Genomic DNA, 20,955 nt, shown 5'->3' with positions numbered 1-20,955 from the left:
CTCTGTAGCGACCTTCTGTACTATTTAGTTTTATATATATGGCATTTGTGCGCAGGAGATATCTGCTTGCACGTGAGAGGTACCCCTTATGTGGCACGTGTCAATATGTCTGAGTTTCCAGATTGCAGACAGGTTGTTGGAGAGTGCTGAGATGAAAGCAAGAATGCTTTTTTCAGACGCTCGGCTATACCTCTGCTTTGTCATACAGGGTTTCTTTAGGTACGTGTCTACCTCTTCTGATTGGAAGCTATTCCATTTATCTAACCCCCTCTCTGTAAAATAAATCTTTTATTACATCTAAATAGCTGATTCTAGCTTGTTCTAACATTTCTCCTCTGAAATAACTAGGGCTGCAACTATTATTTTCATAATTGATTAGTTTGCCGAATAATTTTTTCAATCGAATAAAAAATAACTGGATGTTAAAAACAAACAGAATAAAAAAACCTGCCCCCCCCAGATATGCCATTGTGCTCCCCCAAATATGCCACTCTGAAACCCCCCTGCCATCACGCAGACACCAACCGGCTGCCAGAGAGGAGGATCCAGGTTCTCCCGTCTCGCCTCTACATCTCCCAGGTGCCTCTAACCCTAGGCTCATCCCTGGCACACATTCCCGATAATAATGGTGTCCGGGGTGAGACTAGGGTTGGTGACACCTGGGAGATGGAGAGGAGGGACAGGAGGTGCGCTGCGCAGGGTCAAGCAGCATCACGGTATGCGAGAAAGCACCAAGGATAGATGAAACAGAAGTGGCAGCAGGCACAGTGAGCTCCATTCCAGGTAGAATCATATTGCTTCCATTATGTTTAATGTGCTGAGGCATTTATTAATGAACATTTAATTTCCTCCAATTATTTACTGTATTTAGCTATATGATGCTGACATCCAAACACGCTAACACCATACTAACACACAGTTGAACGCCTTACACAAACGCACATTCTAACAGCATACGCTCAACTCCTTAAAGTTACCCATACATGTTATCACCATATATTCACATGCATGCTGACACAATTTACTACAATACACTTTCAGTAACACACACACTTATGCTATATGTTGACATACGCACTTATGCTAATGCAGTAACACACACAACACCATATGCAAATACACGCTAACACCACACTCTTATACACATACACTCAAACACCCCAATACAATATATATATGTACACACTACCATTCAAAAGTTTGGGGTCACTTAGAAATGTCCTTGTTTTTGAAAGAAAATCAAATTTGGTCCATTAAAATAACATCAGATGGATCAGAAATACAGTGTAGATGTTAATGTTGTAGCTGGAAAGTACTGATTTTTAATGGGGTATCTCTATAAATGTACAGAGGGTTGTTATCACTCCCATCACCCTTGTGTTCCAATGGCACAATGTGTCTGTTAACCCAAGTTTAAGTTAAAAAGGCTAATTGATTAGTAGAAAACCCTTTTGGTAGCGTATATAAAATATACACACACTTACTCAGACACTGTACTCACTGTATCTGGCACAGTGGACAGGCTGAGTCTGGCACTATACATTTACACACACAAACATATATACACACACACACACACACACACACACACACACGTACTGACTCTGGCACTGTGCATGCAGTACACACAAACACTACCCCCTCTCCACCTCGTGGCGACCTGGTGCGTGTTACATGACCTGCGGGGGCGCCTCATGGCACCCGCACCACTGCAGCCAGGCAGGAGGGCCGGATTCCCAATGGTATCCCCGGTCCTTCCTCCCACCTTGCCTTATAAGTGGCTTCTAGTCGTCATGGCGACCTGGCACCTGGGGGTTTGTTGAACCTGCCCCAGACAACAATAACTATATAGCTCTTTGTCAGACTCGAAGCTAAACCGTATAGGTGATACGTAGCCGGCGTGTCGTGTGATGCTGCTGGGCTGTTTCTGTTACTTTGATTGCGATGGCTCCTGTACACCCAGGGCTAGGAAAATCCCAGGTAACACAGCAACCCCTTACAAAAACGGCTTCTCAAATGATCTGCCCAGCCACGTGCCTGTTACTGTTCCTCCCACAAACTCTGCCGACTTACCTAGATGTCACAGGGATGCCTGCACTCCATTTAAAATCCCATTTAATGAAATACTGCTTGCGTTGGTAATGTTCACGGACTCCAGCGTGGGTTGTCGTATTAGCTGCTTGAAATACAAAGAGAGAGCTTTCCTTATGATACCTGGGAGTGTGCAGCACAGAAAGTGGCAAAGATAAATATGCGATAAAAGTTAATGCTTGGTGATATAGCTACTCAGCCGGAACATAACTCTTTATACTCTCTAATAATAAACACCCTTTCCATTGGCGAAGCTGCGGACGTTGAGACGGCTTGAGATCTAGCAACAGTAACATATGGTGAATGCTCGTGTTTAGCGAGTAGCCGCAGTCTCCACGGGCCAATTTTTCATGTAGAATAATGCGTTTGGGTCGGCAGTCAGTCGATAACCGCTCTGGATATCACCTGGAGTACTTCAGAGGTTGAGTGGAGATTTGCGCGGCATAATTCACTGGTGTAATTAAATCAAAGTACCTTAATTGTGTTCCGTGGTCTCCCGAAGGCTGCTATCCTTGATGTTTGCCTTCGTTTTGTAACCGCAATGCCTCTGCGATTCAGGGGACTTCTTTTGATCTTGGTTCACGTAAGCTATTCTATAAATTAAAACGGATATTGAGTTGTGCTGCAAACTCCGGTCCGTCGGCTCATTTGTTGGATGCTTTGACTCTGTTTTCTGCACCTAGGAAAGCCTACAGAATTTTATATGCAAGTTACCAAATAGAATCGATGATTACTGAATGCGTCATGGTGCTCTCCTGTTTTCATAGGTGTCATGGATGAACTCCAAAGCTTGGACCCAAGAAGGCAGGAGTTGTTAGAAGCGCGGTTCACCGGTGGTGTCAGTGGCAGCACTGGGAGCACTGGCAGTTGCAGTGTAGGAGCAAAGGTAAGTAATACCCGTGCAATGTAAATCCATATTCAAAATGTACATCATGTGTCTTGGCACTATGCAGATGTTCATCAGAGTGGATAGTTATTGCATAGTGCAGACCTTTAGTCTTTAGGTTTGCTGAACGTATCGCCGGAAAGCACTTCAAAGCCAGAATAGAAAATGTAATTGAAGATGTCTATAAATCGGCCATGTATAAAAGCCCTAATTCATATGTATTTCTATAAATATTAAGAGGCTTCATAATGCCACCAATGGTGCCCTGTTCAGAAAACATGTAATCTGTAGGATAGGTACAGGCTGGCAGATGAGATGGTATGAGGACATGCGTACATTATTACTGCCAGTCATGAATCTGAAAGGTAAATTATTTTTTCCTTGTATAAATCCATTTCATGATTTCAGTTATAAGTTTGCAGTGCCTGTACGCCTTTGTAGTTACGACACGCGCTGTGCGTTTCTGGATACAGCGTCTATGAATGGAGAGTCCCGTTGCTCCCATAGCAGCTCTGTGGTTTCAAGTTATCAGACCACCGCTACCCAGAAGCGTATTTTTGCTGTGATTCCTCGGTGCATACTTGAAACCCCCAGGACGTTCTTTGAGGCATCTTGGGTTGATATTACTAAAGATGTTCTGAAATACTTATGCATACAAATGGCTTCCTCAGGGCTGTTGTTTTATATGTAGTGTAACCAGACATTACCACTATGGAGCTGTATTTGTAACTTGTAAGAATTACTTGGCTTTACTTGCCCACCCATGGGGTACCATTGGATTTTTGAGGTCTGGAGCACATACAGGCTTTGCCTATAGCAGACGTCTTGTGGTTTGTTATTGAGAAGTGGCACCTAAATTCTAGATCCATACGTTCATTGCTTGCTTTATATCAGCAGGTAAAATGTAATGCAAACGTAACGAGAAACATTTTTCTTTAGTGTGGTTACCATAGTAAGCCAAGTAAAACTTACTCTGCTCTGCAGTGGATTCCCTTTGGGAATTTTGAAAATTGAGCACTTTGTTATGCTGTTTTTCGTGCATCTACCCCAGCGTCGCACCCTCCCACGTCCAATACCACAACATTCAGGATTTCAAAATCAATAAAAAAAAAATCTGTTCGTCTTCTGTGCCCGGTGTCCATGGAGGGGGGGGGGGCAGAGTCTGGTCTCAGGAGGGCCACACATGCATAAACTAACACACGCATCCAGACACAGACGCACCAAGACATGTAACTCACACACCAGACACACATACAAACACTCACATACTCTGACACTAACACGCACATCTAAACCCTCGCACAACCACACACACACACACTTACATACTCTGACACTAACACGCACATCTAAACCCTCGCACAACCACACACACACACACTTACATACTCTGACACTAACACGCACATCTAAACCCTCGCACAACCAGACGCTCACATACTCTGACGCTAACACGCACATCTAAACCCTCGCACAACTAGACACTGGCACGCTCTGACACTAACGCGCACATCTAATCACTGTTGCTCCTCCGGTGGCCGGTGACCCCGCGGTTTGCAAGGTCCTCAATGTTTCACTGCCTTCAAACTCCACACCAGTTACTCCAGGTCACTTTAGCCTAATAACTGTAGATGTGAATGATGATGCGGGCGAGATCTAAAACATTATGGAGCTAATTATTTATTAGCTGGCAATCAATGGAAAAATAAATGCATAACTTAAAAAAAATCTTTTTTTTTCTAAAGACCTCGAAATATTATTTTTGCCAGCCGAGTAGCTGATCTTTGGTAAGAATGTTATAAGATTCCATCTGCTCTTGTTTTATTGTTACAATAAAGGAAATGTCTGACGTGTTCCAAAAGCTTCACTCAGACTACCAAATTCCTGCAAACATATCTCTGATCCATGTGTATTGGAAAGAATTAGATTGTGTGCGCTGGATCCGGCATACTTATCTCGCAATGTTAAAAGTGAGCAATAAACTGTACTTTTGCACCTGTGCTTCAAGGTTACCCTTGTTTTTAATGGTTTGATTTCATATATCTTCTTTCCCGTGTATAACAGGCCTCCACAAACAATGAAAGTTCAAACCACAGTTTTGGAAGTCTTGGTTCTTTAAGTGACAAAGAGTCAGAGGTAAGCTTTCAGCTATTGTGGATTATTTCCTCCTTCCCTTGGTACCGACCATTTTCTTCATGGTCTATTTCTTTTATCTGTTTTATGGCCGATTTTAAACATGCCCTGGAACAGAGGATTAGTAACAAGAAATGGTCATCATAAGCAAATATTCACTAAACTGTAACATGGATCTTGGATACTTAACTATGCAATATATATGGCCAGCCCTGGTAGCTGGTGGCCCTTCAAAATGTACAGCGGAGATTTCTTGAAGGTTGTCTCGGTGGTTGATGTACGAGTTACGTTGGGCGAGCTCAACCCTTCTTGCCGGAGAGTCATTATGAAGGCCTCACAAGAGTTGAAGTGCTTCTTGACATCTGGTTCATGATATTAGCATGACCTGCACGCTCCCGGTTTAGTGAATACACCCACATTAAACATCTTGCTTTCGTTGGCTCACGTTATAATACATATTAGCGTTCGTAGATATTTGCTGTGCTATACTGTCAGCTTTCACAATCATTTTCTAGACGCCAGAAAAGAAGCAGCCTGACTCTTCAAGAGGAAGAAAAAGAAAGGCTGAAAATCAGAGTGAAAGCAGTCAAGGTAAAACATGTCGAGATGCTGATGGTTAGTGTTTGTGTGGAGTGTCTGAAAACAACCCCCACCCCCTCCTATTTTAAGGCTTTTTTTTTTATTTTTATTTTTTTTTATTTTTTTTTAGGACAATCTAGTCTCCATTTAATTATTTTGAAATGTGTATTGGAGTCTTTATCGTTTGAACTCAAGTGCAAAATTCCATTTTGTTTTGTATGGCATATGAAGTAGCTGTCATCTCAAGCTTGTTTTGTATCATATTTTCCTCTTCTCCCTGCTTGCGTTTAACGTAAACAGGAAGCGTACTTTAGTACACTTCCTGAACATGTGCTGTAGCACTCCCGTTGGAATAGCAGAAGCTAATCACATGTATGTTGGCTGAAGGGTCATAACAAGTGGACTTGCACGTTGTCTTTACACACCTCTGCTCCAGTCCATCCAAGTGTTCCGTAATAGCCTCTGGATTCTGAGCGTATCAGAAGTCTAGGCTAACGAACTGTGCTGCCAAACACGGAGGAAGCTAAATTATAGAGCTTTCAGGTTCCAAAGTAATTTGGGTGGGAACGGTGCCAAGGTTAACACCAGTCAAGATACACCTTGATATCTTGATTTCATGCTAGAAACACCTACTAAGCTAACGTGGTATCTCCTTGCATTGTGGTGCAGTTGTTGCCCAGTCAGTCCAGGCAGAGTGCCAAGTAGCGGAAACGGCTGCCAAAATTGTGAGGAATGTGGCTTAATGCTGTATATAGAAAGGGTGCAAGTAAACATATTTGGAAGATCCTGGGCAGCAGTTTGAATAGTGGCTGGAAACCACACCTCATTAACCTCAACCTCTAATGGAAAGTGTATGGTGAATGTAAATATATGGCAAATGTGTTTTTATCGCAGACGTTCTACAAGCTGGGTGTGTATCGCCCGTTTACCAGGGACTTCTTTCCTTAATTTAGACCGTTTTGTGTACCTCGTTAAACAGACAAGGTGGCTTGGTGGACACTTGTTGTTTCTGACCCGTATGCTGTGCCAAAAGCCCCACATTTGCAGACCATAACAGATTTCATTTTATGAAGCAAGGGTTAGATTAAGACCAGGAACAAGTACACGATTCTGATAACCTCGGGGAAGCTACTAAAAATATCCCACTGCTAGGAAAATGCCTTTTAAGCATGGCTTCCTTACCTATGACGACTGCTCAGAATGGAAACAGGGTTGTCTTTGTTTCCTGTGATTCTCCATTCTTCGCCTGCCCCGACATCCTAGGTCTCCCTCCGCCTGGTTATGTGTGTCTGTATGTTTTGTATGCTTGCTCGTTTTGTGGATTGCTGCCAGAAGAAATCCATACTTTTCATAAGTAAGATTTCTTTTCTTTTATTTCTCTATAGGAAAAAATAACGGGGGACGGGGACTCAAGATTAGTGATTTTTTTGAGGTAAGATTCCATCAACATAGAATCGGTATGTCTGACGACGAAGGGAATTTGTTGCGATGCTTTTGTCACTCCTTACAGTCCAAAGACACTTTTGTGAAGCCGCAGAAATTTCCTATCATGATGTCTGCAGTAAGAAATGGCGTTGAGCCAGAAGGTGGTTATTGAGCACCCGCACAGTGCGGATTTAATGTACTAAGCCGCACAGATGTGCAGTATTATAAAGGGATTGTACGTTAAGTGCCGTCGTATTAAGTACAATTGTCCAAAACACAATATTATTGTTATTGCGATACAATAGGTATTGCATACATTAGGAAAGATGGTCCCTGTCCCATAAAGCTTCAGTAGACGCATCAGGACATAAGTGCATGTTAATTCAATGTTGATAGCGGGGAGCAGAGACACCCGCTAGCCACCTCCACGTGCTTGAGATGTGTTGGTATTCTTGGCCTGCTAGACTGGGGCAAAAAAAAATAAGCCCAGGCATTTAATGCCTATCCATGTTAATTCCTACTGTAGTGACTTGGAAAGAAGCTGTTAATGATTATAGCATGTTATTTTCTTAGCTGAGATTTATTTTTATGTGATTGCCGAACCCTACAATGTGATATTACCAGCCCTTACGCTATTACAGCTTTATTAAAATTGGCGTTAACGAGCAAATCAACGACAGAATTCTAGATGCGGGGCAGTTGACATGGAATTAGTATGGTTTCATCTTCACACATTGCATTATAATGCAAAAATACATAAGAGGTCCTCATAAACAAAAAAAAAAAAAGTGATGTTAACACACCATAGATGTGTATTTTATGTGTTTCTTGTGTGTCCCCTAACACTAAAACTGTGTCTGAATTTCCTCCTCAGTACCAAGCTGGGAATGGTTCCAGTCCTGTAAGAGGCATACCTCCTTCCATACGGTCTCCGCAGAACTCACACTCACATTCCACACCGTCTTCTGTAAGTTACCAACACAATCAACGTTACTGCTGCTGGATGATACAGTATTATTAAGATCATGGACATCATGTTCGCCTTGTGCTACTTTTTTGGACCCACTGCCCACGGTTGAAAGAAACGCATTTCATGGTTCTAGAGATATTTGTTTCCTTGTAACTCAGTTTAAGTCAATGGAAGCTGAAATTCAATGGAAGCTGAAGTCTCTGGCAGAGCCAGCATTAGCCAATCAATTTCCTTAAACTGAAGAGCCCCCCTCCCGCCCCCTTACATAGACTATCTGAACCAATTGTCAACAACCAGTAACTTATAAGAGGAAAGATAGCTTAACACCTTAGTGACACAGCCAGATGACAGAGCATGTAATAGTACGTCCTGTGGTTTTTGCACCAGTGGGGACGTTTCCACTCTGGAACAGGGGAGATCAGGGCGTCATTTGGGAGGAGCCCAATAACAGAATAACCGAAAATGCCCCAATAGAAAATAAAAATTAAAACAATGTTGTGTCCCCCCCCCGCTAGAAATATATCTTCTTTTGTTCCAACCCAGAGTTGTTTTTTTTATTATTATTAATAAAATGTTTACATTTAATTTATACTAAATGACAAACTATGCAAAACAAAAACTAGAAGAAGCCCTGTTTGTCCTTGGAATATACTACAAATGGCAAAAAGCTGCCGTCACTTAGGAAAGTAAAACCCTTTGTCAGAAAGGGGTTAGTTGGGAGGGATAGTCCTGCAGATCATGAGAAATGGAAGCGACGATTCTTTTCTCCTTGGTATACATATATGGTGGGTTTCTGAAACATGCAGTTCTGTAGAACATTTCTGTTAGAAACCATATTTCTGACTTCTGTGTTAAAAGGGTCAGAGGACAAAGATTGATGTGTGTGTGTGTGTACGGGAGCTTCTTGGGAAAGACCTCATTCATAAAAATACGTTTAATTTGTTATCTCTTTACTTTTGCTTAAGGTCCGACAGAACAGCCCTTCTCCCACTGCTTTAGCTTTTGGGGACCATATTCTTACTCCAACAAAGCAGTTATCATATAAATTAATCCAGGTGAGTTAAACTTTCCCACTGTCTTTTTTTTTTTTAAAAATGTTTTTTTTTATATTTTTGCCAGGATGATAAGGAACTGTATGTTCTCAGGCAGCTGGTAGGACAGTAAAATTCAAATAATGATTAGAACCGTTGTCTGCGTCCTTTGATAAAGACACAATAATTTAGATTGTTGTGTCTCTATGGCGGGTTGTACTTGATGTTATTTCTAAGAAATCGCTTTATGTTCTTCTTAAACAGCAGTCTTTGAAATGGAACAGTAAAGGCAGTAACAGGCACTTGGTTTAGACGCAGTTTCCCACCCTACGTTAACGTGTATGGTGTCCATGAAATCTCAAGACTGCCCGTTCTTGTTACATTTGAGTTTATTTCGGAGGACTCATACAGACATAGACAATGTCCTGTTACTAATGTGGGCTGGTGGGGCTTGCTTTCCGGGAGCCACACAGCTATCCTATATGGGAGCCATAGTGTATCTTTAATTGTTCGTTTAATTTAATTGTTCCCAAAACCTTGTTAGCTGTATACGTTCAAACGCTGCTATTTCCTAGAACAGGGAAAGATAAGACAAATCTTTATTTAAAGTCCAGATGTTACGGTCTAGAAGTAGTAGACTAATCAGCGTCCATGCAGTCAGGAAAAGGCGACGGGAATCAATCAGCGATGCTCTTCTGACAAATAGTGTGTGAAATAAACGTTTCTTCCTTTCAGACGGATCTCACGATGCTGAAACTAGCAGCCTTAGAAAGTAATAAAAACCAGGACCTGGAAAAAAAGGAGGGCAGAATAGATGATTTGCTCAGGGTAAGTTCTGTCAATAATCAATAATGGAACTTGAATAACTATAAAGTAGTGGATCCTTTCTCACACATGAAGAGATTCATATGTATATGTGCCTTTTTATTACATCCATACATTATGCAGGAAGACTTACTTGTGCTCTGAGCAGTCTTTTTGTCCATACTCCTTAATCCAAGATGTTTAAAACAATATTTACCATATTTGCCCGATTATAGGCCGCACCCTCCCCCCTTAAATCTTTAATCTGGTTTTAGCACAGGGATGCGCAATTTGTATCGCCCGACGCCCGGTACATTTAGTCCTGCTGCGTTCAAGCAGCAGGCTTAGGATCCAGATCCCCCACAGCGCTGCAGGGGACATGGATCCTCCTCTCCGGCAGCCGGACACCCTCTGCTGCTGCCAGCATTTCCACCGGGGGCTTCTATGACTGCTTCTGTATCTGGGGGCAGAGGGGCATATCTATAAGTAAGGTGCATTATGAATTAAGTGGGGTGCCTTAAAATCGGTTTTCCATATTTCTGTTTGTATATAACCTATGCTGATTAACAGCATAATAGATACCAAAAATCTTAAAATACATGTATTCCTGTTCATTAGGTAAAATACTGTTTTACCATTCCAAAAATAATTTTTTCTTTAAAATAGCACCAAACTATAAGCATTCGGTTTATAATCGGGCCAATACGGTAATAGTTATTATTTGGTTACCTCTGCCAGGCAGTGTTTTCCTAGTAAAATATTTATTTTAAAGAGGTCTTGGCTCATTGTCGGTGGTTGAACTCGTCGGCTGTAACGCTGATGTTAGGAGGCTGAACGCCGCAGTATTTTAGCATTTTCCTGCATTTTCACATATAGATAAGGCGATTGCTCTCAAATAGAATTCAGCATTCTTGTTGCAAAGCTAATCTCGGGCTTGTGTAAATGTTACGAAATGCCCAGCCTATGCATATAATACATACAGCACGTCTCTAAATATCCGTCACACGGAAAAATAGAAAGACAGTCAGATTTTCTAGGTATGAGAAATCCGTGCAGGTCTTTGTTCTGGAATAATGGAGGATACAATTAACTGGTACTGCGTTGTGTACCACGCAATACAAAGAAAACATGGATTTCTGGGATCGTCATAGAAATGGCTATTTTTATATCCATATTGGCATATAAAGCAAATTTTTTTTTTTTTTATTGAAGTGGATGAGTACCGCACCATAAAACGTCAAGCATTAAAGACTTGTGTATAAATCTTATGTGGAACGTAGACCCATCGTTCTTGGTATATTGTCGAACGTTTGTGTTATACGCCTCCATCGTTTACCGTATTCTGCTCTGACAGTTGCTTTGATGCAATATTATGTTTTCACTGAAAATTCATTTTAACTGTTTCTGTGACATAAACCTCTATCGTCCATTTGAGCTGAAAACCAAGACGTCATCAAATGTACCTGAAAATTAATCGGAGCGTCAATTGTTTTAGGTCCCTTATATTGGAACTAAACAGAATAAATGTTCATCTAGATTCTAGAACATCTTTTTTGGCTTTATATACCCGTTTATTAAAAAGATTCATGAAATATTGGAACTGATGGCCCCTGGTCCAGATATTAAACTTTATACCCTATGGTGTGCTATTTATGACATTTTGAAAGATGGAAAATATCAATAGAATTTGTTTAAAAACTTATATTCATTCTGAATTCATTTGGAATCATTCGCTGTTTGTGGCTTTTTTTTTTGTTTTGTTTTTTGTTTTTTTATCTAAAAGGGCTAAGTGAAGCGTTACAAGTGAAGGCGATTGCCATCTAGCATTTGAATATGTGCTTGAATTAAAATGAATTCTGTCTCCCATTACAGACGAACTGTGATCTCAGGCGACAGATAGACGAACAGCAAAAAATTCTTGAAAAGTATAAAGAAAGATTAAATAAATGCATCTCGATGAGCAAGAAACTTCTTATTGAAAAGGTGAGTATTGTTGTTTGCAGCTGATAATTTGGAATCATCCCAACATAATTTATAAAATAAGCGTGAACATGTATAACACGGCTGTCCCTTCTGTACGCCTTACGTGCCGAGCGACGTACCCAGTGGCGGTTTCTGGCCGAGGCGGACGGGTCCCTCTGCTGCGTAACAGGAGGTAGTTTATGCAGTGCAGCTACAAAACATGACACTGGATTTACTAAAAACAATGTATGTGGCCTTTTAATCGTATCCATTAGTGCTCCGGCGTTTATAGGCGACTGCAGCTGCTTTATACCGTTATAGTACAATCCGGTCCACTGACTGCTTCTTATGTTGTATTGAGTTCACTCTATGGATTTGGATGCCATAGTCTCATACGGACTATACAGAATCAGATAAAAGCTTTGTCACCAGAAACGCGGTACATTGTAGCTTCCCTGTCTTCTGCTCGATGTCATCAACTCTTGATGGCATTTGGTTTTATGGACATGGCCCGGTCAACAGGGCAGTGCTGACCCTTCCAAACTTTCAGTGATGTGAATAAAGGATTCATTGTTTGGACTTTTGTACATGATTTATAAATGAGATGGGGGGGGGCGAGCTGCTTTAGCCTCGCTTGGTTTATGGAGGGAGCGGTGGATGCTGTAACCCATAGGTGTAATTCTTGTTTTGCGCAGAGCACCCAGGAGAAGCTGGCCAGCCGCGAGAAGAGCATGCAGGACAGACTACGCCTTGGACATTTCACAACCGTGCGGCACGGAGCCTCGTTCACCGAACAGTGGACAGACGGTTTTGCTTTTCAAAACCTCGTCAAGTTAGTGTTTTCTTCTGGAATTTCTGAAATTCTTCTTGTGACTGGATGTATATAAGCGAGAGCCAAATGATGTCATCGTACTTTATTGGCAGAAAAGGTCCGCTAAGGAGAGTCTGCAGAATCTCTTTAGGGCTTTTGTGCAGAGAAACAATAAACGTGGCATATTCCAGTAAAAGTCTTACTGCAGGGCGTCTGGCCCTGTCTGTTAAAAACTTGGGCTGCACCGTTTTAAAGGATCATTTTGGAAAGTTAAGAACTATTATGCTTGGGTTAGCAGCGGTAATATCATTTAATACTATGGTCAATTTGGCATATGATTCACCTGTGCCTCTAGGTTGAAATAAAAGAATAAGGCATTTACAAAATTAACAGGTCTTTTTGTTCACCTATGTATTTAAGTCTACTTCTCTTTCACAGACAGCAGGAATGGGTGAACCAGCAAAGAGAAGATATAGAACGACAAAGAAAACTGCTGGCCAAGCGGAAGCCGCCATCAACTAATAACGCTCAGGCGCCCTCCGCCAATTCTGAACCAAAGCAGAGGAAAAATAAGGCTGTAAATGGGGCTGAAAACGATCCCTTTGTCAAACCTAGTTTACCCCAATTGTAAGGAATTTTGGTTTTTATATTGTTGGTTTATTATTTTGGTTTCCATCGCATGTGCATACGCTTTCTCCTATCCACTGAGCATCATTGGAGCTGGGCTGCCAGGCAAACACAACCAAATCCCACATTTATCTTATAGTGATGACACTAATTAACCGCCATTAAGCTCCTAGAAGAGATAAAATCTGCATGAAAGAGATAAGAACATTTATTTTATGTTGAAGAACGGGTAATAGGTCGTCCTGTTCCAGTGTAACAACCACCTTGTAAGAGAGTTGACCTGTACATTTAACCTTACAGTACAACGAGGAAAACCTCGCACTTCTCAGGGAAGAAACTTTCTTAAGAGCTTAAAAACCCAAAGTTAAAAACAACTAATTTATCCTTGCAGAATGGCTGCCGTAAGTAGTATGTAACTTTTGTGGGAGTTCGGACACAACGCCAGCGTACTTAATCTCTGTCGCTGAAACCTGTTTTTACACATTTGCTCTTCCCAGTGACATATCTCTTTTGCTATTTAGATCCCAGTTGGTCAGAATCTTTTCTGGGTCAGTTTTTTATGTTCAGCATTAATTGAAAAAGGATTATTTAAATTTTTTTATTTGGAAGAATCTCATTCCCAATGACATTATATCATTTTATGTAACGTCATCTTGAAACAATGCCAGGAATGTGAATCTTTTTTTCCCTCCTTCTCATCAACGTGTTTATTCCTTACTCAGGTTAACTTTAGCGGAATACCATGAGCAGGAAGAAATTTTTAAGCTTCGACTGGGACACCTGAAGAAGGTATTATGAACACCGATGCGTAGCTCATGTAATTAAAAGGTTGCCGCTGAGTGGCTTCTTCCAGTAGGGTTACTCGGGTTGAAGATGGCAGCATATCGTTAGAGACCTTAGATCACGTTGTGACTCTCTGCCTCCCTCTAGTGGCACTCATAGGGAGAAAACGTATCATCGGAGAGGGGTGGATAATCTGGGTATATGGGTGCTGTGGCGTCGGGCCAAGACACAATGGCCTGATGCATGGATCAGAAGATCTCTCCTTACTGGATCCTAGTTTGCTTAATGTTGGATTGTGAGCAGTCCCATGTTATTGTATTCATTCTCACTCCTAAGTGAGTCTCTTGCTGCTCCTTGTCTTTATGAATGTGACGTATTGTGTATAAAGTCAGCACCCTCGCTAGATAGAAAGTGTCCCCATTTTCCAGGAGGAAGCGGAAATCCAGGCTGAGCTGGAACGTTTGGAAAGGGTGCGGAATCTTCACATACGAGAGCTGAAAAGAATAAATAACGAAGACAATTCACAGTAAGGCTTGGTCTTGATCTGAACATATCATTGTGTACCCTCTTATGATGAATATATAGAGAGGGGAGCTGAGATAGTAAGCTTCCTGGTCGAGCACAGGATTACTCTTTAACCAGATACAAAAGTCATTTACATTTTCTACATTATCTAAGGCATAAATATTGGGGATTCTGTTACACTATATAGCTGTCCATTAAAACTGTGTAATGAGTTCCCTGCATTAACCCTTAGATGCCTACCAGATGTTGGGTGTCTAGCATGTCTCATATATGGCAGGCACTTTCAGATCCCTGCAGGAATCCAAACTCTTAATTTTTGTTATTCTGCGTGTAGCGGCACAATCAGCCACTAATCGGCAACATTTTTCTGTCCTTATCACAATGTTTTGAGTCTGTTTATATAAAGAATCATTTCTCACGCTTTCCGTCAGCAGGGTGCGGTCATGAAGGGGTGAATGCTACTGATCAGCCGCCTCTCTGAGCTGGCGCCTTGCTAAAGTGTTGAAAAATAAAGGCTTGTTAGTTAAATGATGAGTTTCTTGCTGTTATTATTTTATACACGATTACGTTCACCCTGAATGCTAAGCTCATTCCCTCTATTACTTAGATTTAAAGATCACCCTACGCTGAACGAACGATATTTATTGCTTCATCTTCTGGGCCGAGGTGGTTTTAGTGAAGTGTACAAGGTAAGGTTTAAACTAAATTAAAGCTCTATTTAATGTTTTTTGGTCCACTTTGAGTATTTAAGGATTACATTACATGCCACGAGAGTTTGTAATTTAGAGCTTATTTTTGTATACCCTAAATCTATTCATGTTGTGGATGTCTGATTTAGTAACGGCAGCGGTAAGAAATAAACAGGTGTAACAACCACAGTGTAACTAACAAATGGGAGAGTTTTAGATTCAACCCCCTCGCTTCGCTGTTCATTATGAACGTTGGCAAAATTCTCCCAAAATACGGGCTGAGCTGGACAAGTATAAAGTATAATTCAACGTGTGTGGAGACTACAGAAAGCTCTCTAGTTTCCCTATACATTATACAGGGCAGGCCAAGCTCTTCCAGCGTCAGGCTGGGGTTGGAGCTTCATATTCTATAGCAGGGGCGTCCAACCTGCGGCCCTCCAGCTGCAGCAGGACTACATTTCCCATACTCCTCAGCCAGCCTCTTAGCTGAAAGAGCAGTATGGGTGATGTAGTCCTGCAGCAGCTGGAGGGCAGGTTGGACTCCCCTGTTCTATAGGGAAGTCAAAGAGCTAAAACACACCTGATCTGCCGTCTCTGCCTTTAGTGAATAAACCCCGGTACAGGCAGGTGCGGCACGTAGGGCAGCTCAGCTAGGTGAACCCCTACCCATTTATTAGATCAATATCCCTTTTCAAGTGTCTGGTAAGCAGTGACCCCGCTGTGTATTAGTTAAGGTTTGGTGCCAGTGGAGTTGCGTGATTTGTCGTATTCTGTAGGGCAGCTCCGGCTATTTCAGCAGCCTGTTGAGCAGATAAAATCTTCTTTTTGCCGTAACGCTGTCAGTGTCCGTGCGATAAGAAGGATCATTTCTTACAGCTCTGAATTTTACAGTCAAATTTATTGACATTCAGTAGCCGTAAAACCTACATATTTTTCCCCCCTCTTTCTCGCAGGCTTTTGATCTTTATGAACAGAGATATGCTGCTGTGAAAATTCATCAGCTCAACAAGAGCTGGCGGGACGAGAAGAAAGAGAACTACCACAAGTAAATAGTTACCTGTCTGTCCTTATAGCTGCAGCTTGTCACGCTGCGTATTAACCCGCTTCTTTGTTTTAGGCATGCCTGCCGAGAGTACAGAATACACAAAGAACTGGATCACCCCAGAATAGTCAAACTTTATGATTACTTTTCCTTGGATACAGACACGTAAGTACATTTTTTATTTTAATTTTTTAGTGATTTCTCTGTATTTATTATCCAGTAGTATTTACCTTGAAAGACCTGCTAATTATATGCTGTACTTCACGACCTGGATCCGCAACAGTTCCTTATCTTTGCGGCCCTCGTTTCGTTTTAAATCAAATTATTAAAATTGAAAGTAAAAAAAAAAAAAAATCTGCCGTCAATGAGGGGGTTACTTGTTAAAAAAAAGATCTGTTGCCTGGAAACGCACAATGCAGTCTTAAATCAGAAAAGTATTCTACTTGCAGATTATTTTCCAATGATATATAATATATAATAATACCTGTTAGTGATCTGAAGTCTTTAATATTTAAAGCAAACCTGTCCTAAAAATGATGTGGGTTACTTTTAAATGTAATCAGTACATGGTCCTATATCACAGATTAATTTAAATAGTTTTGAGGATTTAAAAAAAAACGAAAAAAAAAAATGAAAAAAATAAATATATATATTATTATATATTATATTATATATATATTTTTTTTTTAAGTAATGAGTTGGAAGTAAGTGTGCATAACTCGTTGCATCATGGGTACTGGTATCAAGGTCACTACACCCAGTACATGACTTCATTTGTCTTGTTGTTCTGTATTTTCGCAGACTAACTGGTTCTGGAGAAATACGTTTTTCTTTTCTTTTGCAGATTTTGTACAGTGCTGGAATACTGTGAAGGCAATGACCTCGACTTCTACCTAAAGCAGCATAAGCTGATGACCGAAAAAGAAGCCAGATCCATTGTAATGCAAATTGTCAATGCACTACGTTATCTAAATGAGATCAAACCACCCATCATCCACTATGACCTAAAGCCAGGTACACTGCTCTACGTTATAAGCAACATTATCGCTCATGTGGCGTTTCGGGTGGTTTGAAGTCTTTTTTTCTTTTTTCTGTCGAACCTTTGCTGAATAGTCCAGAGTCATTCTTTCATCCAGAAATATTATTTTCACGTTAGGAAACATCCTTCTGGTCGATGGCACAGCTTGCGGGGAAATAAAGATCACAGACTTTGGATTGTCCAAAATAATGGATGACGACAGCTACGGTGTTGATGGAATGGACCTAACTTCCCAGGGGGCAGGGACGTACTGGTACGTGTGTCCGCAGGGGCTAAAAGCATTTCATCTTTTCTTTACGTAGCAGGAAATTACATAATGTAGGCAATCATTCATAGTTTTGGGGTCTTTCCTCAAATTATTAAACTTTTTATTGGGACATCGTTGGAAGATGGAGATTCACATAAGTGTTTGGGGACCTCACCAATCTTTTCTCCAGATGGAAAGTTTCTGAAAGTTTGTTAATGTAGTTTTTTTTTCTGTGTTACTCATTCTTATATAGATTCTCCAACATTGCATTTTTACATTTGGAATTGTGTATTTTACACGGGGTTGCATCTGTTATGAAAACCCGGTTCTTTATACTATCGTTAGAACTGGTCAGTAATGCGCATTGTATAATTTTGCCTATTTTTCAGGTATCTGCCCCCGGAATGCTTTGTCGTGGGTAAGGAGCCACCCAAGATTTCAAATAAAGTAGACGTGTGGTCAGTTGGGGTCATATTTTTCCAGTGTCTTTATGGTAGAAAGGTAAGAATAATCAGTTTCCTTGAGAAAAAACAAATGTTTTTTAAAAAAGATATTAAAAGGTGTTTTTGGAATTAAAAATGCCTGCGCTGTTTTCCAGCCTTTCGGTCACAATCAATCCCAGCAAGACATCTTACAGGAAAACACCATATTAAAAGCCACAGAGGTTCAGTTTCCGGTGAAGCCTGTTGTAAGCAACGAAGCCAAGGTAAATGCTTTTTGTAGATTTTTGTCTTTTGGTATTATTTTAGAGGGATTCTATGCCTTTTGCATAGGTTGATTATTTTGTGTCTTTTGTTTCTTGCAGGCATTTATAAGACGGTGTTTAGCGTACAGGAAGGAGGACAGATTTGATGTCCACCAACTGGCTAATGACCCATACCTTCTCCCTCACATGAGAAGATCCAATTCTTCAGGAAACCTGCATATGGCAGGGCTAGCGGCATCTCCAACACCCCCTGCATTGAGCATTATTTCATACTGACACTCAAATCACGGCCGGCATGATTATTTCTTTAAGAGCTTGCAGGTGCAAAATTTAGTTCAAAGGCAAAAATTAAGAAAAAAAAGTTTTTGTTTTTCCAATCAAAGAAGGAATTGAGAGCATTTGTGGGGTGGGTTATTCTTTATAGTGTTATTCGTATGCGGAGAGGGAAAAAAATGTGAAAAAAAAAAATGTACCCTTTGACTGTAATGATGTTTGACGTTGGCTTCAATTCAATGTGTTTAAATGGCTTTGAGCCTCCGAAAATTACTTGATCTGCGTACAGGTGTTAAAGGGACTCCTTCACCTAAATGAGGTTTACGGTACATTACAGAATTGCATGACGGATTAATGACAAATTGTGTGTGTTCTAATAAATTTGTAAGCAGATGTTTTAATATGCGCAAGGGGGGGGAGAAAGAGTGTTTAGTTTTTTGGCTTTGCCCCCTTTGGGACATCGCCAGGCAGTCCCATATACAAATAAACTATGGCTTTCATATGGTTCTGCTTGAAAACATCTCTGCGGTTGTGTTTGTCCTTGCAGACACGACGAGCAGACCGTTTAATGCTCTACGTTTGCCTTGTAAACATTGTTTGGGTCCAAGAGTCCCTGTATAAGCAACAGGTCGTTGGTTTGGGGCCCAATGTCAAAATAAACATAATGCTGCACACGATATCAGGCTTGCTGTATGTCTAAGATGGATTTTTCTTTCTCTTCTTTCCTTTTATCCCCCCCTGAATGGGACTTTGTAAATACTTTTTGTAATACTAAAACACAATTGGTTGATACTGGAGAGTTCTAGCATGAAGGGCATTTTTCATTATACATATATATATGTAAAATAATTAAATTAAAAAAATAACAAAAATAACTTGCTTATAAAGGGAACATCTGCTGCCCAGAACTCCAACAATATTAAAGCCAAAGCGAAGACGTATTCATAATCACAGCGAGTCCATGATGGCTTCTCGGTCGTTAGATCTGTTCAGCTTTTCATGATGAAGTCTGGAGCCGGGTTTAATCCGCAAACCAGCAGCGCTCTGGATTTTCTTTAGAGTCTGGATCATTCCTCCAGTACTAATCCTTTTATTATACACACTTAAGGCCTGTACAGTAGGTACCTGACGCAGGCAATCCTTATCCGAAATGGCCTATGCGGGATAATGAGAAATTCCCTTCTACTGCTAATGTAAATTGTGTACAGATGCAATTTTCAGTTATTCCTTTTTTTTTTTTGTTTTTTCTCAGCAGCCGGTTTTGATCCTTGTACAAACGTTCAAAAGTATTGCTTTCTCCAATTTGAATATTGCATTTTTTTTTGTCTCCTTGATGGCGCTTTTATTTGCTGCTAAATAACATTGCTTTTACTATTGAAAAAAAAAAATAGAAGCACCTATTGTAAGAGGCAAGTTGAATTATGTCAGATACAGACCTGGATTATTCGGTTAAACTCGTCTAACATATGTAAGATTTTGTACTGTACCATGTTATGCACCTTTCCCGGGGCAAGTTGGCGTTTGAAGACTCCAATTTGCGGGGGGTTAGATCTGTAAAATCCATTCAAAAATTTCAAGGATGGTTGTTCTTTTTAAAAAATGTTATCTTCTGGGATTCTAATTCTTGTGATTTGTGAATGGGGAGTAGGAGAGCCACTTGCCTCAATGGAGCGGTAGAGGGCTCTGGGTGCTAGACTACATGAATAGAACAAATGGAGGGGAGATAAATTAGGGATGCACGGATATATCGGTGGCCAAAATATATCAGCCGAAAAGGGCATTATCGGCAAAATGCTGAAATAAAAGGAAATGGCCAAAAATAATCTTCCACAGGGGCTGGACTGCTTACCTGCACGTTGGTTGCACAGTGTGCGAGCAGCATCTCGCCCAGGCAAAGCAGGAACCCAGCGGATTCACGTGAATGCACATCACGTGACTCTGCTCCGTTCCTTCTTCCCCTGGGGGCGGTCCCAGAGAAGTTGTTCTAGAGGAAGCAGCAGGGCCCCTGCACTAGTCTGCGAGTGAGAGATCTGCAGTTCAGATAAGGTGGTGGGGGAGGGTTATGAGCAAGTATGTGTGATTAAGGGAATGAATGAGTATCTGTAAATGAATGTGTGTATAGGGGGGTGGTGGCATGGCATAGGGAGGCTGTAATCACACCTGTCATGCCCAGGTTCTAGCATGTACTGGCTGCCTGGGCATGATAGGAGTGTGGTTGCTGTTAGACATTATATATATAGTTATTGCATTTTTTTGTCCAATTTTGGTGTTAACCGTTTTTATTAAAAGTGAAGTAACACAACAAAAAAAATATTATTGGTTTTTATTAAAA

General features: G+C 40.9%; 1 protein-coding gene across 3 annotated transcripts in view; it reads left to right on the top strand.

The window, feature by feature from the left end:
* The window catches only part of TLK1 (tousled like kinase 1), a 39,175-nt gene extending 19,675 nt beyond the window's left edge, over positions 1 to 19,500 (top strand). For all 3 annotated transcript variants that reach the window (XM_053472310.1, XM_053472309.1, XM_053472311.1), the window contains exons 2-21: positions 2,859 to 2,977; positions 5,042 to 5,113; positions 5,626 to 5,701; positions 7,075 to 7,121; positions 7,989 to 8,081; positions 9,050 to 9,139; positions 9,851 to 9,943; positions 11,792 to 11,902; positions 12,577 to 12,713; positions 13,131 to 13,319; positions 14,042 to 14,108; positions 14,531 to 14,628; positions 15,235 to 15,316; positions 16,270 to 16,361; positions 16,434 to 16,523; positions 17,203 to 17,372; positions 17,515 to 17,650; positions 18,034 to 18,145; positions 18,243 to 18,350; positions 18,450 to 19,500. In XM_053472310.1, the coding sequence (XP_053328285.1) occupies positions 2,859 to 2,977; positions 5,042 to 5,113; positions 5,626 to 5,701; positions 7,075 to 7,121; positions 7,989 to 8,081; positions 9,050 to 9,139; positions 9,851 to 9,943; positions 11,792 to 11,902; positions 12,577 to 12,713; positions 13,131 to 13,319; positions 14,042 to 14,108; positions 14,531 to 14,628; positions 15,235 to 15,316; positions 16,270 to 16,361; positions 16,434 to 16,523; positions 17,203 to 17,372; positions 17,515 to 17,650; positions 18,034 to 18,145; positions 18,243 to 18,350; positions 18,450 to 18,626 (2,159 nt within the window). In that variant the 3' untranslated portion in view covers positions 18,627 to 19,500. The remainder of the gene's footprint in view (positions 1 to 2,858; positions 2,978 to 5,041; positions 5,114 to 5,625; positions 5,702 to 7,074; positions 7,122 to 7,988; positions 8,082 to 9,049; positions 9,140 to 9,850; positions 9,944 to 11,791; positions 11,903 to 12,576; positions 12,714 to 13,130; positions 13,320 to 14,041; positions 14,109 to 14,530; positions 14,629 to 15,234; positions 15,317 to 16,269; positions 16,362 to 16,433; positions 16,524 to 17,202; positions 17,373 to 17,514; positions 17,651 to 18,033; positions 18,146 to 18,242; positions 18,351 to 18,449) is intronic.
* The last annotated feature ends 1,455 nt before the right edge of the window (positions 19,501 to 20,955 follow it).

Source organism: Spea bombifrons, chromosome 7 (genome assembly GCF_027358695.1).
Source record: "Spea bombifrons isolate aSpeBom1 chromosome 7, aSpeBom1.2.pri, whole genome shotgun sequence".
NCBI lineage: Eukaryota > Metazoa > Chordata > Amphibia > Anura > Pelobatidae > Spea > Spea bombifrons.
Note: the sequence above shows the minus strand (reverse complement) of the source record. Positions and strands in the feature narration are given on the sequence as shown.